Here is an 18,926-nt window from a genome sequence, read left to right as displayed (position 1 = left end):
TTCGTTTTTTATGAAGATTTTCAGGACAAAAATATCATTACTCATAACTAGAATGCAAATTAATACTACTATAATTGTGGTAACAAGATTCTTTGGAAAGGTTAGAACATTACCTATCAATTATATCTATAATTTCACCAGTAATTCTCTAGTTGAGAACCTTAGAAATCCAATCAGTGAGGGCTTGTTCTATATAGGCCTCAACTGACACTGCTAACAGGAAACAGGGTCAGCCTTGAAAATCAAGGAATGTGTTCTGCCTGGGAACTGAAAGTTACTAATTGTTTAACATTGTTAACTTTTCCTAAATGCACATCTATTTTTATAAACAAATGTAAATAATCTGTTTATATTTAGAACTCTTAACTGGTTTTCATTTTTATAACTGGTAGACTAGACCTTAAACTTCTAGAAATAAAATGCAGGCTCAACTGGATGTCAGAAAATTCATTTTCTATTAACTGGTCAAGAGCAGATCAGTTACCAGTGTGTTTATTGTGCCAAAATGTGAACTGTAATTTACCAAAGAGAAGTACATCATTTGCTTGGTCTTGCAGAAAAGTTTCCTTGAAAAGCCAACTGGTTCCTCTCCAATAAATCAAACTTCTTCCCTAGTTACAAGTCCCTGAGGCTGTTTTCATGAATTCTAAAACTCCGCATCTAATGTCCACTTGATGGGAGGTTCAGGGTTGTGTCTCTTGTAAAGTCCCATCAGGAGAGTAGAGCTCTGTTTGCAAGCTCCAGAAGCTCTTTCCTCCCTGGGGCAGCTCAGGAGACCAAGCAAACATCCCTCCCACCACCGTTGAGAAGGCAGCATTACCTTTTACAGATTCCAGTCTTCTAAAACAAATCTCTTTAGAACAAATACTTGTGGAGCATAGATGCCTTAACCCCATGATGTTGATGTTTTATTTTTTGAAATAAATGCGTGCAAGCCCAGAGGGAAAGGCAGTGAGAACAGAATACAGCACACCGTTTCCAATGCTTAGGCTTTCAGAGCAGATCGTCTGTGGCCCATTTTATCAAACACTTGAGAGGAGTTAAACATAGGGAAAGATTGGGATTAAGTGTTTGGTTATAGTAAACTTCAATGAAGTAGAGTTTGTTCTGACTTGTCGCAACACTGTATAGGATTTCAAAGGATTGACTGGTGGGTGCTTATCCTTCAGTGCCACATGTACCCTGTTTATAAATTCTTTGATCTGATTTAAAATGAAACCTTTATTTTAAAAATGTTATTTAATTAATTCTCATACATATTATCACTTTAAATTGCCATGGCATTTTATTTTAAATAGTCACAAGATTTGACACTTCAAATAAAAGATACCACTAATAAATAACAAAAGTGGAAATGCTTGTTATCAAAGTTACAACAGACATAATGTTGACTTCACAGAGTAAAGCTCTAAACATACCAAACAAACCAATCCTTAACTGGGGTATGGCGTGCGAGTGCAGCGTTCTCACTGTGGATTCACAGAAGAGCTGCTGGTTCGACGTGGTCAGAAGTCAGGCGCACAACCAACTTGAGCACAGGTGTGCTGCAGAGCCAGTTGTCTACAGTTGTAATAATCTACAGGAAATACTGAGGAATGTCCCCTTGGAGAAAAATTAGAATTTGAAGGATGCTTTCTCTAACAGTAACCAGTACACATTTAGTTTTCCTACAAACAGCAGAATTAAGTTACAAATCTAATGTACTTGGGTCTACTTCCTGGCTAGTCTTCATGCTCTCAGTCTGTCAGATGTGCAGGTTACAGAATACTTAACACCTGAGGAGAGTTAAAGGAGCACACATTTCTCAACAGGACAGTCAGTAACTCCCAACTCTTCACAGAGAATGGTTACGCCATTGAAAGGAAACCCAACAGCTTTGTATATTCAAATGCTTTTCTAGACCTTAACATTTTAGTCATTAGAAATGAAATGTATTTACCTACCTTGTAGAGAGGTACTATGTATAATGGGCAAAGAACAAAAAATGATGAAAAAACACTAATCCTCTTAAACATGGCCATGCCTATTTTTCGTGTCTACTTCATACATTCCACCCATCCCCCACCCCCAACTTCCAAGAAGGCTCAAGTGCTGTCCCAAATGACCTACCCTGAATGACTTTCCAAAGGGACGGGTGCTTTGTAGTGTGTATGCTACTCGGACCTGTGCATTTTCAGACAATGCACTTGGTGGTCCGATGTGGAAATCCCCTGCGGTTCAGACTCACTTTAAAACCTTTTCCAAGAAACGTCATTAGAATGTGTGATCCCTAGATTCAAAGACAATACAAATAACAATAGGCTAATTCATGAAACCACCTTCGGGATTAGATAAAAGCCATGGGATTCTTTATGTCTAAAAACTAAATCTGGATGATTCGTGTCTGGCATTGTGTAAACATGTTTTTGAGTTCATTTTGCTGGACTTCATTAACCACTTCAGGTTCTGCAGGACTCTTTTGAACTTTGGCCACTGCCAAGTTGATCCCATGTGTTAATCCAGCTTGGGTGATGCTAGCAACCTGGACCATGGAACTTTTGATCTTTGCAAAGGGAGAAACTGCTCTGCTGCTGCTACCTTCTGAGGGAGAAGGAGTTACTATGTTATGCCCTGTCTCAAGTTCAAGCACGCTGGATCCAGAGCCTGGGGTCTTTTGAGATACAACGGAATGCACTGACTCAGTGGACAACAACCGTGGGCCTTTTGCAGAGAAAGACACATCTAGCTGAGAAGGCCGAGAAGGTGTCTGCTCCACTGCTTCCAACCGGGCGTCTTCATTAGAAACTTGATTGGTTGCTTGACTGCCCTCCTCACTAGCCTGCTGAGAAACAGACCCAGTTTCCAAAGGGGGCATCATTTTGTTCTGTGCATCCTGCACAAATCTATGGCAGTAATGATCCACAGGCTTGGCAAAGGCAGTTGACACGTGTATGTGGTCTGCAGAAGGACTCTTCTTCAAAGGCGAGTCAGGGCCCATTCCAAGCTCACTTCCACGTGTGGTAGTAATCTCAGAAGGAGCGGGAATACTGACATCAGTGCTGCTTCTAGACTGGGATCGACTGCCTAGCCGAGGTGCTGAAGCAATAATACCACAACTAGGGAGGACATAGTCCACTGGCCCTACGTTCTCTAAAGAGTTAGCTAGCTGCCTATCTTCATCAGACTTGGAATTGGTAAGGAATTCATCGGAGTGATACGAGTCATTTTCTGAAGACATCTCCCCGTCAGATTCCACCTGGTCTTTACTGTCTATCATACCTGTGGTTTCCATGGTTTCAAGACTACTATCTGATTTCCAAAGATTGACTTTTAAGTTTGGTTTCAGAAAGTTAACTTTCATTTCCGGTTTTGTAAAATTTCCTAGCTTTCGTAGATTGCCAATGTTTACGGTGGATTTTGTCTGTTTTACTTTTTGATTGAAAGATGAGAATTTGCTCATTAAAAAACTCTTTCCTTGGGCCAAAGAGCCTTGGTTTTGAGATCTGATACCAATGATGTCTTCATGAGGTTTACTGCTCTTCCTGTAAATGAGAAGTGAAAAAGTGAATTCCCTATGGAATCCAATAGATCAGGGCCAATACAAATGTGAGCGAAAATACTTTTTACAGTTGTGCCAATTAAGAACAAGTGCAGTGCTAACTGAGGCAACTCAGTTAAGAACAGTGCATTACTAATGGATAAACTCAATTAAGCAAATGGTCTAACCCCACTGCCACTGAGTTGCTTCTGACTCATTGCATCCCACAGAACAGTAGAGCTGTCAACCTTCCTAGAAGCAGACTGCCACACCTGTTTCCTACAGAGTAGCTGGTGGCTAAGAATGCTTTTTGATTCAGGTAAATATGATGTTTCCCTCTCTAAATACTAACACAGTACCCTAATCTGACCTCCCCCCTTTACAGACAACGGCTTTATTCTTAAGAGAAAGGCAAAGTACTATACCACTCACCTTTCAAGTTTTTTCTCAACTATAGGGACATCCAGGCCCATGGCTTGCTTGGTGATCTGCAGCATCTCCGCAATGCACTGAAGAGTATCTGAAACACGAAATTGACAGATTGCCACCTTCTCCAAAACATTCAAATGTGAACACAGAGAACAAGAGACGCAAAGCAAGTGGAATTAAAAGGTGGCTCCAGTTCTGTTCTGATCAAAGATTCTATAAAAGAATCTTGGTCAAAAGGGAAAAAAGTGCCCTGAGATCATATTTAAGCCTTACACTAAAAACATCCCTGAAGTCTACTTAAAATCAAAGAAGTTTAGGTTAAAGAAGTGTCTGCCTTGAGCATTGTGTTCTTAGAAGAGCTGTCTACATGGGATTGAATCAATAGCTGCAATGATCAGACAGGAATATTAGGGGTCCATATTCCCTATTGATCCAGCATCTGATTTACTGATTTATCACCTTCTGACTCCCTGTTCATGAGATGTGGCCCTGCAGCCTGTCCAACCTGCAGTTCTGTGAGCCACAGCCTAACAGCCAATTGTAGGACCAACAGTCTCTACAACCACGAGCCAGAAGAATCCTCTAGTCTGACACCTGACCAACAGACTTGGGGTTTGCCAGCCACAACTGTGAGTCATTTCCTTGAAATAAATCTTCCATGGATACCGTAGACTTCACTGGTTTTGCTCCTCTAGAGAACCTAGCCAAAGACATGGGGAAGTGAGTTTATGTTAATGTTGGGGGGGAGACAATTTAGAAAAGGAAGCTGAGAATAGTTGCATGTCATCAACACCATGAATTGTACAAACTACTAACTCGGTGTGCTCTGCTAGATATACGTAATCAAACTTTTAAAAACCATAATATAAGTGAGATGCGTGGCTTGTATTTTATTAGCAAGTTGTCTAATTCTCTTGGTGGACCTTAGCACCTTATTTGCATACTCCCACCCAATCATTTGGTGGAAGTTACAAGACAGGATAGAAAGACTATGTAAAGTGCATGGTGGAGTCCTGGTGTGGTGCTGTGGGTTAATGCACAGGACTACAAGGTTGGTTTGAACCACAAGGTTGGTGGTTCAAGCTCACCAGCCACTCCTTGGAAATGTATACAGTGCTGTTATGAGTAGGAATCAACTCGACAGCATTTAATAACAAGAAGATGCATGGCACCCTTGTGGGTTGTGTCATGCAAATAAGGTGCATGGAACCGTACCAAAGGGGTTACTCAGTTTTACCAGCCCAATCAACTCTAAGTGAACCATCTCAGGGAAAGCGGGGACCCTTATAACCACAAAAGAAGAAATAAGAGCAGAGCACATACTTTGAGAACCTCCTAGATGCAGAAGACAAGAGTGTTGTAATATCAGAGATGGTACAAGATAGTGACAAGTGGCAGTAGAACCCAGAGAAGATGGTGCATTGGGCTTCCTGGCCCACACAGCAGTTGCTGAGTACCTTCAGGCAGGAGGCTTACTGGTGGAGCAGGGTGTCTGCGTGCATCAGGCAGAACTAGGTTCACCAACTAAAAAGCTGAGTGCCTCTGGGATGAGGCTAACTGGCAGGGTGGGCTGTCTACAAGCACTTACTGGCACAGCTAAAGAGCTCTGTCAACACTTGCCCCTAGACAGGGCTCAAGGGAAAGAGCCAGAAAGAGGCCAGCCTGCAGGCCCTGCTGAGAAGCAGCTGGCCTTGACAACTACCCTGAGTCAAGCTCGCTCCTGCACTGCTGACTATTACTTTCCTAATAACCCTGTAACTGTGAACACGGTTGGTCTGTGAGTTCTAGGAGGTCACCGCAATGACCTGTCAACCCCAGAGTGGCAGGTACAGCTGGTGTCATTTTGATACAAAGGCTGGAGGATGGAGAGATGGCTGACCTCCAACTCTTAACCATCAGCCTTGGGCTGTAGATACTGATGGTGATTCTCCTAGCCCCTTATGGAATTAAACAAGAAGGTCCAATGCCCCCATGTTTACAATCCCTGACTACTACCCATGGTGGAGAATGTGGTGGGGAAAGCTCGTTGGTTCTAAGTCAAACTCACAGAGCACTTCCATTACCGAGTCCTTTGCCCTAAACTACACTATCACTTCATATCATACACTCTGTTGCTGGGAACCAACTGGGTGTTTCATGATCTCAAACCCTTCACTACTGTCCTGGAAGAGCTTTCATTCATTCAGCTCATGATGGAGGTCTCTCCTCCTCTTACCTTTGCCGTCCTCATCGGGACTGCGCACCACAGCTCTCAGCGTGTGGAAGTAGCCACTGGTGTCCCTGCATCTGTAGTGCAGTCGCATACAGGAGAACTTTGGTTTCCCAAAAAGAGTGGGTTCAGGACCTAAACCCCCAAATGGATATATGTAAAGTTACACCTTTCATACACTATTCACATTCACTTCTGTACCTTCAAAGGACCATATCAATGAGGTACTTAGTATATGTTTCTTTACAACCTAAATCAGAGCACACAAAACACAAACGTATCATAACCTTTAGATTTGATGAAGCTAAACGTAAAATAAAAATTTTCTTCAATCTTAAAATATTTCTACTTCCTTGATCCTTGGGTTAACTGTCACAAGGCAAATATTAAGATTTACAGTTATTATATGATTATTTTGTTATTGTTAGATGCTGTTGAGTTGGTTCCAACTCATAGGGATCCTGCCAGTGCTTAACCCATAGTGTGTAACTAATTTCCAATAAACACAAACGAAGTCTTAAGATATCGACGGCTTAGTCTATCTCTTTCTGTATCTATTAAGTTAAATCATTCAAACACCTCTTAAAAAGTATTTTTTTTTCCCCCTTCTTCTATGACTTGGCTAACCAAAACCCCACAGCCATGGAGTCAACTCTGACTCACAGTAAACCTACGGGACAAATCACAACTGGCCTAGAGAGTTTCCAAGGCTTGGTGACAGCAGACCACAACATCCTTCTCTCGCAGAGTGGCTGGTGGATTTGAACTGCCAACCTTCCGGTTAGTAGCTGAGTAGTTGAGCACTGTGCTACCAGGCTCCTTATCATTTAGATTGTTGCTGCTGCTGTTCAGGGACAGCAGGTCAGTTCTGACTCGTAGTGACCACTGTACAGGGTTTCTGAGGAGCACTGCCGACTTTGTGGTTTGAAGTACAGAGCTAATCCTACAGTGCCACACCAGGAATTCTATGATTTGGATAGTATACTAAAATTTACCTATTTCTATTTTTTCCAGGTCTTCTAGACTTAGTCGTTGGTATTGGTTTACTTTATCAACTTCGTCATCATAACTAGACAAAAAGAAAGGGAGCAAAAAGGGAATTAATATCATAGTTGGTTTGTTAGCTGAGGTTTAATAGTAACAAATTACTATACAGTTAAAATAGCAAAATCCTTCACAGTACAATATATTCAGGAGTATAACAGTTAACACATGAGAAATATTTTAAAAGCTAGATGAAACAAGAATATCTCAGTTCGACAGTCAAAGGAAAATCAGCTTACAGATCATATAATTAAAAGAAATTAATTACATGGCAAAAAAATTTTTTTTTCCAGTTTTATAAAAACTTAAATAAAATGAAAAACAGCATACCTAAAAGGCAACACACACACACACACATCCGCCTACACTGAGATGCTGCCCTTGTGAATGGCCCAGAGAGAAACCTGAATCTAAGTCAAGAATGAAAGTCCATTGAGGCCCATAGACACAAAGACTAAGAAACGGTAGTTCACATAAGACAAAAATAAGAAAGTGAATACTTATTTTTTTTTAAAAGAAAGAATAAAACAAAACCCAATTCTGGCATGCTATGAGGACGTCAGTGCAGACTGACAAGTCACAGACAATTCCTCAACCCCTCTGTGTGACTACAGAAACTGGCTGGGTGCGTATTATCTGCAGAGACTGCTGCATGATTTATCCTAGCAAAAAACAGGCACTAACTCAGTGTCCCATCATAATAAAAACAAAGATATATGGCCAATAATAATGAGAATAAATAGGGTGAATCAAAACGCTAGTAGGCATGTAGGAAATACTACTGAATGCTTAAAAACAAAAACCCAGTACTATACGAACCCAGTGATGATAACTCTAAAATCTAAAATTAACTCTAAAAATCACAATTTCTACATAGTAAGAATCAAAGCAAGAGTAACAGTTACGGAAGAAAGGAGGGTTCAATGAAATTCCTTAAAATAGAACTAAATTCCCACATTTAAAAATAAACATGCTAAAATGAAACAAGTTCTTAAAATGGAACACATTTTAAAAGCTTTAAATGAATAAGCAACTTACTAGGCCACGTAATAGGCAGAGTTAGAAAGCAGTAACAGCACATCCACATCTCTGTGAGTAGCATCAATGAGGCTAAACAAACAGGACACAGGGAATTAAACATTGTCATCTGCATTTCTGCCAAGCATATTCTACAGCCCTGCCATTTACAACAGAAGATTGGTCAGACAACATAATGAAGACAATAAAAGAATCAGTAAGTACCTACTTATATAAACTGCAATACCATCTATCCGGTGGCCAATGTAAAGATCAGGATCTGCGATGGGGGGAGGGGCAGAGAAGAAGGACCTGGTGATGGGAGGGGGCGGGGGGAAGGTGGGAGAAGGGAGACATCAAGTAGAAAATGATCTTGCATCTAAAACTTCAAGACAGCATTGTACAATCCGGGTATTTTACACTCCTGTGGATGCAGTTTGAGAAAGGACCCACACCGAGGCTGTGCATCCGTGAACAAGCCTCTACAGCTTTTGCATTTTTCTTGATAGGTTTCTTTACCTGACTTTCAAGTAATTCCTTCTTCTAAGTCAGTTTTGCCGTATTTATATCCAAGCTTCAAAATCAAGTATCAGAAATGGACCTAGTACTAAGACCCATTAAACCAAAACAACAGCAAATCAGACATCCTGCTGATTGTGGGTAAGAAAGTCCCGGCCTAAAGAGAAGCCCCATCAATAACCAAGGAACAGGCCGAATCTGACTTCACATGAAACTCGAAATCGCAGCCGAACCAGAATCTAACAGGTTACCGTTGTTACGTGCCTCCAAGTTGGTTCCGATTCATAGTGACCCAGTATAGGGTTTCCCGGGCTTTACAGCTCTGCGGGAACAGAGAGCATCATCATTCTCCCTCGGAGCGGCTGGCGGGCTCAAACCACGGACCTTGTGGCTCGCAGTCCAGTGACGAATTGTATGGAGCCAGCTAACATGAGTAATTAATTGTATGGAGCCAGCTAACATGAGTAATTAATTGTATGGAGCCAGCTAACATGAGTAATTAATTGTATGGAGGTAGCTAACAGGAGTAAGAGCCTTTTGGCCCGGGTCAGAGCCGACCGCTAGGGTTCCAGTCTCAGCAGAATGCAGAATGCGGCCGTAAGTCCCAGTCACCAGCAAGTGGAGGGGCTGGACTGAGGTCAGTGTTCTGGGGGTACCGCAGGGGGGCGCTTCCCAACACAGCCTTCATCCGCGACACCAATGCTGCCCTAATCGACCCCAAAAGGCAACAACGACTGGGCTAAGTTCAGAGGCAAACACACAAACCTCCGTCTGATAGAGAAGTGGTGGGTGGGGAGGAGGTAGTAGTCACGGTCTACCCAGATCAGAACACAAACTCCATCCATCACCCGGGAACCATGCCCAGCGACCCCCGCCACCTGCGGACACTCACCTGCGGCCGGGCCAGCCAGACAAATGACGTCACGACACGGCGTTTGGTAGGTCAAGAGGCAAGTCTATTCCTCGTAAACGACAGTGGGACTAGGGTGACGACCTTCCAGTATTTACAGCCGACACACGCGATCCTCAGTCCCAAACATTATGTCCCCAACGAAAACCACTTGGTACGGAACAGGCGGTGGGAAATGGTCGCCCCCCTCCCCCCCCCATTTTTGTTGAAGTCTCAGCTGCAGTAAATACTGATGTCCCCTCCCCAGCTTCCCGTCCCCGCTTTTAAATAAAAAATAATATTTTAAAATACGATCAAGAAAAGCAAAAGACGACACCCCATTGCGCCTCCCCACCCCCCAGGCGTGCAGCTCCGAGGAGAAGCTGCGCTACTGCTTTTTGTTTTCCCGCCACTGGGGCAAGCCTTCCTTCCACACTATGAACACGAAAATGGCCAGCACCACATGGAGCCCCACCACCGCGACGATGGTCGCGTAAAAGGCGCTGTCTTCGGGGGACATTAACATGAGGCTTTGGAAAAGGAGTAATTTACAGGAAAAATACAGCCCTACAGGAACTTTGACCATAAGTCCTGCAAAAAGGAGGAAAATCTTGAAAGTCATCGCCAGCACGCCGTCTGACTTGGGTTCGGCAGCTGGGCGCGGGGCCGCAGGCGGAGGCCTGTGGGAGCGCGGCATCTCGTCAGGTTGTCTGTGCGTCGATGCTTCGAGGCTCTGTCAGGAAGCTACCCGTACCCTGCCTCGCGCCTGCAGCGAATGCGGGGAATGCGGCAACTGCGACGCGGCAGCGCCAAGTCACGCCCAGGAGACGCGGAAGGCTTCCGGCCGCCCACTTCCGGCCGCGGTGGGAGGCCAGTGCGCATGCGCGCCCACCCTGCCTTGCCAGCACACTGTACAGGGCAAGGACCCCCAAGACGCCGCTGGGTGCGGCAACAAAGTGGCAGTCGTTCGGGTGCCCCCTGCTGCCGCGAGAACGTGAGGGGGCGGCCAGGATAGCATGGCTGAGCATATGGCGGTACCGGGATGGTTCCCGTCCCCCGCTCCTGGGCAAGGGCTAGAAAAGGTGGTGGCGATCCACCTTTGGTGGCCAAGGTGGCTCGGTGGCAATTCTGAAGGGCCCTTTACAGTACACCTGGTCTCCCTTCAAATTTTGGGTCTCCTCTTTCGGGCCGTGGCGCACCTTCGGGACTTATCGGATGTGATTGAAGTTGTCGATCGTCCAGTGGGGGCGAGGGGCGAGGGTAGGATGAGGGAGGGAGAGGCTATAAAGCCCGGGAGGCCCCGTCTGCGTTCCAGAGGCTCAGGGGTGCCCAGTGTCTGCCAAGAAACAGGAAAGGTGGGCCCGCGTGTCGCCACCACGGGAAGGGTCCTGCCAACTTTGGCTCGCTCTGCCGGCTCCCGTGCTGGACAGCTCCCGTGGGCGTGCCCGATCGTCCACAAGGCCTTCCAGGTGGGAAACGCCCCCGAAACCCACTGCCATGGAGTGGATTCCGATTGTAAAATGCCTGCTATAGCTCTTTACCTGTCAGATTTTAAACAGCCAGGGCTGCAGAGAGCTGAACCAGCTCTCTGGCTTCTGGTTTAAAAAAGCACAAAAAACCCTCTCCAAGATACAGAACTTTTAGTGCTATATTAAAAAAAAAAAAAAAAAATCTAAAAAGTACATCAAAAAAATCCATGATCAAAATACCCAACAAAGATGAGACCGGAGCCTGCACTTATACAACCCAACCTCACTCACCTCACCCTAATCACAGCCAGTTAAAAACAGAGCACACCTCAACATTGAAAGAACCACCTGGTTTTACAAAGAGGCTAGGGCATTCTGGTGTGGCACTGTAGTAAAAGCACTTGACTACAAAGTTGACGGTTCAATCCACCAGCTGCTCCTCTGAAACCGTACACAGGGTCCCTATGTTTTGAAGACGGCACTTAACAATAGAGGATTTGAATAGACTTTGCTCCAGAGAAGATACACAACTGGACAAGAAGCACATGAAAAGATGCGCAATATCAGTTGTCATTACCCAAATCAGGCCCACTGCCACCAAGTCCATTAGGACTCACAGAGACCCTGTAGGACAGAGTCAAACTAAGTGCCCCATAGGGTCCCCAAGGCTGTCATCTTTACAAAAGCAGATGGCCACATTTTCTCCCATGGATTGCTGGTAGGTTTAAGTCACCTATCTTTTGGTTAGCAGCTGATCACTCAGCCACTATGCCATCACTCAGCCACTGTGCCATCACTCAGCCACTGTGCTATCAAGCTCCTTCATTAAGCATTCCGAAACTAAAATCCAAACTCACTGCTGTCAAATTGATTTGGACTGACAGGGACCCTGTAGGCCTGAGGAGAACTGCACCAGAGGGTTTCCAAGGCTATCAATCTTTACTGAAGCAGACTGACTCATCTTTCTCCAGCCAAGTAGCTGGTAGGTTCTAACTGCTGACCTTATCATTAGAAGTCTAGTGCTTATCCTACAGTGCTATATCAGGGCTCCTTGCTGATGCTAAGTGCAGTTGAGTAAGTTCTGACTCATAGCAACCCTTTATAGGGTTTCCAAGGAGCAGCTGGGGGAGCTGAACTATTGGCCTTTAGGTTAGCAGTCTAGAGCTTATTTTATCCTACAGTGCCATATAGGACTCATTTGTTGTTGTTGTTGTTGTTAAGTGCCGTCGAGTCGGTTCTGACCCATAGCGGCCCTGTATACGGTTTCTAAGGAACGACTGGTGAACTTGAACTGCCAACCTTGTGGTTCAAACCGACTTTGCAGTCCAGTGCATTAACCCACAGCGCCAAAGTGCAAATCAAAATCACATGGAGATACCACTTTACATCTACTGGATTGTCTGAAATAAAAGTAAAAAACAGAAGATAACAAGTGTTGGAGAGATGTGGAGATACTGGAGTCTTCAAACACTGCTCGTGGAAATTTAAAATGGTGCAGTCACTGTGCAAAATAGTTTGACAGTTTCTCGTAGGTTATACACAGAATTACCACAGGGACCATCCAGTTTAATCCTAGTCCAGAGAATAGACAAGAGGCATGAAAACGTATGTTCATGCAAAACCCTGCACATCCATGTTTGCGGCGCCTTATTCATAGTAGCAAAAAAGTGGAAACCACCCAAATGTCTACCAGTGAATGGATCAATAGTAAAATACGGTCTATCCATATAAGAGAGTATTACTCAGTCATAAAAAACATGAAGTACTGAAAATTGCCACAACATCCAGGAACCTTGAAAACACATTTGAAGAAGCCAGTCACACAAGACCACATACAGAATTCCATTTATATGAAATGTCCAAAACAGGAAGCTCCAGAGTCAGAGACTAGACTATGGTGGTGGTGGTGGGGTGTTCGTGGGGGATGGGGCAAGGATCACAAGGCAGTCATTTGAACAGAACAAGGAATGCTGCATAATGACACTTGGAAAGGTGTATGGCAGGATTGTTTTATTCTTTCACATGACTGAATCTGTATTCTGAACAGATCCTTGAAGCCAGACTATATAATAAAAGCATTAATAATCTGATACGTAGATGATACAACCTTGCTTGCTAAAAATGATGACAGTTTGACACCATTAGTCAAAGACTGGAGTATGTCTAACCATGAAGAACACAAAAATCTTAACTAGAACCAATACACAACAGCACGCAGAGTGAGGAAGAGGCTGAATTGTTAATGATTCTATTCTACTTGGATCCACAATTTCAATGGAAGCAACAATCAAGAATCACACAGTGTAAATCTGCTTCAGAAGATCTCTTCAAAGTTTTAAAAAGCAAAGCAAAGTCATTTGGATGACCGAAGTTTGAGGACTAAGGAGGCTCCCGACCCTTCAAGGCATGGTGCTTTCAGTAACTTCCTAAGCATGTGAGAGTTGAACAATGAGTAAGAAAGACCAGAGAAGAATTGATGCCTTTGATTTATGGTACTGAGAAGAATGCTAAAAGTACTATGGACTGTCAGAAGAACAAACAAATCTGTGTTAGAAGAATGACAGTTCCTAAGCAGCCAGGAAGACAAGACTTGGTCTCTCATACTTTAGATATATTCTCAGGGGGGACCAGTCCCTGAAATGGAGAGTCAGTGAAAAAGAGGAACACCCCCAATGAGGTCGAGTGCCAGGAACAAGTGGCTCGAGCTTAACCATGATTGTGCGGCTGGCACAGGACTGGGCAGTGTTTCGTTCTGTTGTGCAGAAGGTTGGAACCAATGTGATGGCGCCTAACACCAAAGTAGGCCTGACCCAAGTCATAGCATTTCCAATTGCCTTCTATGTATGCAAAAGCTGGATAATGAAAAGAAAACCAAAGAAGAACTGATCCCTTTGAATTACGGTGTTTGTGAAGAATATAAAATATGAATGCTGAATATATAGACTGTCAAAAGAAGAAGTATAGCCAGATTGCTCCTTAGAAGTGAAGATGGCAAAACTCTCACATACTCTGGACAATTTATCAGGAGGGACTATTCCTGGAGAAGGCATCAAGCTTGGTGAAGTAGAGAGTCAACAAAAAAGATGAAGCCTCTCAAGACAGAACAACAGATAGAATGGCACAGTGGCTGCAGCAACGGGCTCAAAGATGAAGACTGAGAACAGGGCAGGACAATGCCGTGTTTCAGCCTACTGTATACTGCTTAAGTCAGAACCAACTCGATGGCACCTAACAGCAATAGACTAGGGGGCTGTTTAGGGATGGGGGACGGAGAGGCAGGGGGGTTGAAGTTTCTCTTTGTAATGATGAAAATGTTTTGAACTGGATCATGGTGACAGCTACACATAACCACTGAATTGTATGTTCTAAATGGGTGAACTATAGGAATTAAACTATAAGAATTAAATTCAATGGAGTCCTGGTATAGAGCTGTGGGCTAATGCGCTGAACTGCAAGGTCAGCAGTTCAAAGTTGCCAGCCGCGCCTCAGAAACCCTATACAAGGTCACTATGAGTCAGAATTGATTCAACAGCACTTAACAACATAAAAAGAAAATTTTAATAAAGCTGCATTTAGAAAAAGCTCACCCCAGGCTCAGATGGCTGAGGTAAGTAGGTAGTGGTGCCTAAGCCCAAGAGTAACCTGCCCCTGGCCTCTGCTAGCTGGTGCCCAGGGACCAAAGTCCTGACAACTATTCCCAGAGCCACTCCTATTGTCTTCTCCCAGAGACTGGCCACTCTGGATTCACATATTCAATTCAGCTGATGTACTGGACAGAGCTGCTACAGAAAACTCAAACACGCAAGACATCTCAACATCTCAACTCAAATGTCTCTCTTCAAGAGAAAGGGCCCCCCCCAAAAAAAGCTGAAGAGGATGGAGAGAAACACTGTAAACTGATGATATATGGAGGGGATAATAATCAATGTAATGAAACAAGTTATATGAATGGTTGAATGTGAAACTGATGATGTGCCCTGTAAACTTTCACTCAATCCACAATAAAAACCTTTAAAATAAAAAGAGGAAGGGGGAAATTTTTTAAGCCTTAGAAACAACACAAACACCACTGGGAAATTTGGAGAAATACCACAGTATTAGAAAGGGTGCTGAACACCCAAGACAAAGTGTTGGTAAGTGTTGTCAAGTCGGTTCTGACTCATAGTGACCCTGCATAGGGTTTCCGAGCCTGTAAATCTTTGCAGGAGCAGAAAGCCTCATCTTTCTCCTCAGAATGCTCAGTGGGCTCAGAGCACTGCTTTGCAGTCCAATATCTTATGGAACCACCATGCTCTCCGAAGACAAAGTGGTTGTTGTTATATGCTGTGGAGTCGGTTCCAACTCATAGCGACCCTGTACAGGGTTTCCGAGGTTGTAAATCATTATGGGAGCAGAAAGTGCCAGCTTTCTCCCGTGGAACAGCTGGTAGTTTCCAACTGTTGACCTTGCAGTTTGTAGCCCGATTCATAACCACTACGCTTCCAGAGCTCCTTGAAGGCAAAGTAGAAAGGTATTATTAGAAGAGGTGTAGAGGCGTCCCTTAAGAATTGCCTAATGAAGACGGAGAGAAAACAGTTCTGTTTAAATGGGCACATGATACCCATCAGAAAGGAAGCCACACCTGTCTTCTGCGCCTTGTGGTGAAGGGAGCAATAACTGCTTTTGTGGAAAGTGTGCCTCACAAGTACTGCCCACATGGGACCAACAAGCCAGGGCAGGGTTAGGACCTGTGCTTCCAGAGTCAGGCTAGGAACTTCAAAGAGATTTGCAGAATGCAATCACTGGCTCCCTGCTAGCAGATTTAAATAAAAGTGAAGAGTGGACCTGCTGGATATTGAAGTGGGGTAGGAGTCAAAAATAGGAAAAAAATGTTCATTGTTATCACTGAAGAAAGGATACTATTGAAGCATAACTGTGTTATTTCTGAAGTAGGCATTTGGGAGCGAAGAACATAATGAAGAGATCTAGGCAACTAATCACCCAACTGAGATTCCTTAACGACCTGATCTTAGAAAGTGATTCTTGTTTCACAGGTATTTTGGTTCAATACAGCACCATTCACTTACAAGGTGCCAATGAAATCCAATTGCCAGAAATAAGTCCAAGTGTTTGCATATCTCTCCTTAAATGCAAGAGGTTTCTACTGAGTCTTACTAAGTATGCTGTGAAGTGCTGTTGAGTGGGTTCCAACTCATAGTGACCCGGAATAGGGTTCCGAGGAATAGCTGGTGAGTTTGAACCACCAATCTTGCAGTTAGCAGTCCAGTGCTTATCCTACAGTACCACACCCTAAATGTCATTACATACTTTAAATAGCATAGTTACAAATACATTATGTTCTTTAAAATACTGTTTAACCAAGGTACCCATGTTCCATAAGAATTGCAGGGCTGGGAATTAATGATTAGACGTAGTGTCACCCTACAGGGCAGTTGTCAACTTTAGAAATAAACTCCTTATTTCAGTGACAGAATCATGCTGTGGTGCTGTAGGATCAGCACTGGACTACGAACCACAACGTTGGTAGTTCAAACCCACCAGCCGCTCCTTGGAAATCCTATACAGGGTTGCTATGAGTCGGGACTGACTTGACAGCACTTAACAACAGCTTAACAATTCCAGTGATACCCAGAGTAGACACAAGAGTCCTGGATATTGACAATCATGACACCTTGAAAAGAATGAACTCAGAGGTGCAGTGCACTGCCTGCAAATAGTTTTGTGGGGAATGGAAAATGTTCCCTTTTCTTTGATTCTTCATTAAGTTGTATTGCAACTTTTTTTTTTTTTTTTTTTTTTTAAAGGGAATTACTTTTAAAAAAACAAAAAACAACTCCGACGGGGAATAAAACACCTAAAGTATATGAATCAAAATTTCACATGGCTAACTAAAACCTCCCTGTCTTATTTTTAATTGCATCCACACACACAATATTTATTATCAGAGCAAAACAAGCAGTGAGACTGAAGTTACGGAAGGTAGACACTTAGGGCTTCTCTGTTCCCCAAATACATAGGAACAGATACAGAATGACTGCTCACCATTTAAGTGCTTTTATAAAAACACTTCCTAGCATTTAATCATTCTCTCAAGCTGGTTTTGTGATTCTTTGATTGAAGACACATGTAATCCCTGAAAACAAGCTCTAGCTAGAGTGTGTTTTGTTTTTTTCTCAGAGCTAACTCTACAGTTTTCTGAAGTGCTTAGATTCATTATGTTAAAGACTGGATGCTTAGATTTCAGCATGAAAGCAAGCATTCATGGATAAATTTAGATTCTGCTGCTCGTTGAGTTTTTTTTTTTTTTTTGAGGAAACCACTTGAAATGGAATGATTTTTGTTTGAAAAATGTTACGTATCTGTTGGCCTATTTAATTTTATTAAAGGCTAGGCTCACTCTAGAACTGACAAGTAGCCAGCATCATCCCAGCTCTTGCTGCATGGTTAGTATTACTATAATACACCTCAAATCTGTGGGCAGGGGAGGAGAACATGCCCTAGCAACAAGCCATAATATGCCAACTTGAAGTTTCAAGATTCAATATTGCATTAAAATGAGTACGATTTTTTGCAGCGCCCACTTAAGGCCAGTGCCTTATTCACCATGCATACTGGAAGCCTGCCTGGCGCCATGCTGCCATGCCTGTAGCTCTCTGGACAGCCAGCACTGGCAGGTTAGTTAGCAAGTTGACCAGCTCACCTGGGATCACAGTCAATGAGGGCCCATCCCCCGTGAAACTTTTCATCATCCGGCAGCAGTAACTTCATGTAACTCTGTAAGAGCTGACTAATGAGTTCCTGGTGGCTTCTTTGATTTTCCTTGTGTAAAGCTTCATGCTCTTTCTCCTTGGTAAATATGGAATAAAGATCTTCTGTGACAGGAATGCCTTGCATCAAATCTAAGATGAAAGTGTTAATATCAACCATTATTTTAGGTTACTAATATGCATATATAAGGAGCTCTGGTAGCGTAGTGGTTACGAATCAGGCTGTGAACTTTAAGGTCAGCAGTTCGAAACTACCACCTGGTTCCGCGGGAGAAAGATGAGGCTTTCTGTTCCTGTAAAGATTTACAGCCTGGGAAACCCTGTACAGGGTTTGCTATGAGTCGGAACCGACTCCACGGCACATAACAACAACAATATGCATATATATAAAACAAGAAGTAACACCTAATACTAAAGAACTCTTGGAAATACCACACCAACTCCAATATCCAAACTCACTGTCATCGAGTCAGTTCCAACTCACAGTGACCCTGTAAAGGGTTCTTGAGGCTGTAAATCTTTACAAGAGCAGAATGCTTCATCTTTCTCCCGAAGGAGCAGCTGGTGGGTTTGAACTGCAGACCTTGTAGTTATAGTCTAGTGCTTACCCCAAAGCGCCACCAGGGTTCCTTTCTTAGAAGAAAATATAAATCTCCATGACCTTGAATTAGGCATAATTTATTAGATATAACACCAAAGAAAAATAGGTAAGTGTCCATCAACTCACCACGGTGGAGCACGAGGTTTATGCCTTAGCAAATTATCCTAATCCCATTCCTCTGACGTTATTTGGGCCAATAAGACTGGATCAAGTTTCTGGGAAAGATTTGCATCCATAAGCACTGGACTGCTAACCTCATTGCTGGTTCAAACTCTTCGTAAACCTTATACACGGTAACTATGAGTCAGAACCGACTAGACGGCACTTAACAACTGTATGCTTATAAAGGGCAGTCATAACCCTGGTTACTATTGGCTGGTATCTTTCAACCTGAAGAGAGTTAGCTTCAGGACCAGGAGGAAGCAGACACTGGCCAGGTGTCACCGTGTTGGTTCTGACTCACAG

The 18,926-nt window shown here is 43.5% G+C and overlaps 1 protein-coding gene across 1 annotated transcript in view; it reads right to left on the bottom strand.

Annotated features, from left to right (window-relative positions):
• Nucleotides 1-2,362: 2,362 nt before the first annotated feature.
• The window catches only part of INPP5F (inositol polyphosphate-5-phosphatase F), a 129,583-nt gene continuing 113,019 nt past the window's right edge, over nucleotides 2,363-18,926 (bottom strand). The window contains exons 15-20 of the mRNA XM_006831408.1: nucleotides 17,794-17,992; nucleotides 8,238-8,309; nucleotides 7,151-7,224; nucleotides 6,162-6,290; nucleotides 3,950-4,037; nucleotides 2,363-3,521 (exon numbers count right to left, since the gene is read on the bottom strand). Of these exons, the coding sequence (XP_006831471.1) occupies nucleotides 2,363-3,521; nucleotides 3,950-4,037; nucleotides 6,162-6,290; nucleotides 7,151-7,224; nucleotides 8,238-8,309; nucleotides 17,794-17,992 (1,721 nt within the window). The remainder of the gene's footprint in view (nucleotides 3,522-3,949; nucleotides 4,038-6,161; nucleotides 6,291-7,150; nucleotides 7,225-8,237; nucleotides 8,310-17,793; nucleotides 17,993-18,926) is intronic.

This window comes from Chrysochloris asiatica, unplaced genomic scaffold, assembly GCF_000296735.1.
Source record: "Chrysochloris asiatica unplaced genomic scaffold, ChrAsi1.0 scaffold00003, whole genome shotgun sequence".
In the NCBI taxonomy this organism is placed as follows: domain Eukaryota; kingdom Metazoa; phylum Chordata; class Mammalia; order Afrosoricida; family Chrysochloridae; genus Chrysochloris; species Chrysochloris asiatica.
Note: the sequence above shows the minus strand (reverse complement) of the source record. Positions and strands in the feature narration are given on the sequence as shown.